Below are 1,643 nucleotides of genomic sequence, written 5' to 3' on the forward strand. Positions count from 1 at the left end.
GATGGGAGGGCTGTGTTGTACAATACCCTGTACACTTATAGATTGATAGTATCTCTACATACAATGTAAGATGGGAGGGCTGTGTTGTACAATACCCTGAACACTTACAGAATGAAAGTCCAACTTTCAATGTCTTCCATTTCATTAAACAAGAAAAATAAAAGGAAAATATGACTATATTTTAGCTTTTGACTTGGTGTTTTTATCCTGTGAAATATTACAATGTGTACATTGATAATGACATGTCAGGGATCTATATATCACAGGTACATATTGACTATATTACAGTTTTCTCTCCACTCATCACTAGTGTCCTACAACTACAAACACAACAAGAACGCAAATATCTATTGGCCGTCTAGCCAGCCGTTAATAGAACTACAAAGAATGGGTGTCGTATGATATCAAAAACGAAAGACAACAGAAAAAACACCCAAGATTTAATAACTGGATATTTATATAAGTACAAACCTAAATTCTATGTCACTTTCAACAGTTTACATAAAGAATTGGCTATATAGCCATCTTTGCTAGACTCGGTCTTCCAGTGTCCATGCCTTTTGAAACAATGTTCCTTAACGTCGTTATTGGCCGACCAAACGTTAGGAACAGTACAGGCATATAGCACAAAGGCGCTGAAAGAATGTTAGAAACAGTACAGGAGTATAGCACAAAGGCTGACAGAACGTTAGGAACAGTACAGGCTTATAGCACAAAGGCTGACCAAACGTTAGGAACAGTACAGGCTTATAGCACAAAGGCTGACAGAACGTTAGGAACAGTACAGGAGTATAGCACAAAGGCTGACAGAACATTAGGAACAGTACAGGCATATAGCACAAAGGCTGACAGTATGTTAGGAACAGTACAGGAGTATAGCACAAAGGCTGACAGAACATTAGGAACAGTACAGGCATATAGCACAAAGGCTGACAGTATGTTAGGAACAGTACAGGGGTATAGCACAAAGGCTGACAGAACGTTAGGAACAGTACAGGCTTATAGCACAAAGGCTGACAGAACATTAGAAACAGTACAGGAGTATAGCACAAAGGCTGACAGAACATTAGGAACAGTACAGGCATATAGCACAAAGGCTGACAGTATGTTAGGAACAGTACAGGAGTATAGCACAAAGGCTGACAGAACGTTAAGGACAGTACAGTAGTATAGATAAAGGCTGACGGAACATTAGGAACAGTACAGTAGTATAGATAAAGGCTGACAGAACGTTAGGAACAGTACAGGATTATAACACAAAGGCTGACAGAATGTTAGAAACCGTACGGGCATATAGCACAAAGGCTGGCAGAATGTTAGGAACAGTACACAAGTATAGCACAAAGGCTGGCAGAATGTTTGGAACAGTACACAAGTATAGCACAAAGGCTGACAGAATGTTAGGAACAGTACAGGAGTATAGCACAAAGGCTGACAGAACGTTAGGAACAGTACAGAAGTATAGCACAAAAGCTGACAAAACGTTAGGAACATTACAGGAGTATAGATAAAGGCTGACAGAACGTTAGGAACAGTACAGGAGTATAGCACAAAGGCTGACAGAACGTTAGGAACAGTACAGGCTTATAGCACAAAGGCTGACAGAATGTTAGGAACAGTACACAAGTATAGCACAAAGGCTG

General features: G+C 40.0%; 1 protein-coding gene across 1 annotated transcript; it reads left to right on the top strand.

Moving 5' to 3' along the window:
- The first annotated feature begins 643 nt into the window (after positions 1–643).
- LOC132544321 (uncharacterized) lies at positions 644–1,168 on the top strand. The gene has a single exon (XM_060207898.1). The coding sequence runs from the start codon at positions 644–646 to the stop codon at positions 1,166–1,168; it is 525 nt and encodes a 174-aa protein (XP_060063881.1).
- The last annotated feature ends 475 nt before the right edge of the window (positions 1,169–1,643 follow it).

This window comes from Ylistrum balloti, unplaced genomic scaffold (assembly GCF_031769215.1).
Source record: "Ylistrum balloti isolate Yb309-2 unplaced genomic scaffold, AGI_CSIRO_Ybal_v1 Utg369790, whole genome shotgun sequence".
NCBI classification, from domain to species: Eukaryota; Metazoa; Mollusca; class Bivalvia; order Pectinida; family Pectinidae; genus Ylistrum; species Ylistrum balloti.

Bases quoted from the DNA above. Each gene is read 5' to 3' on its own strand.
- LOC132544321 (XM_060207898.1), top strand. From the start codon at position 644: ATGTTAGAAACAGTACAGGAGTATAGCACAAAGGCTGACAGAACGTTA.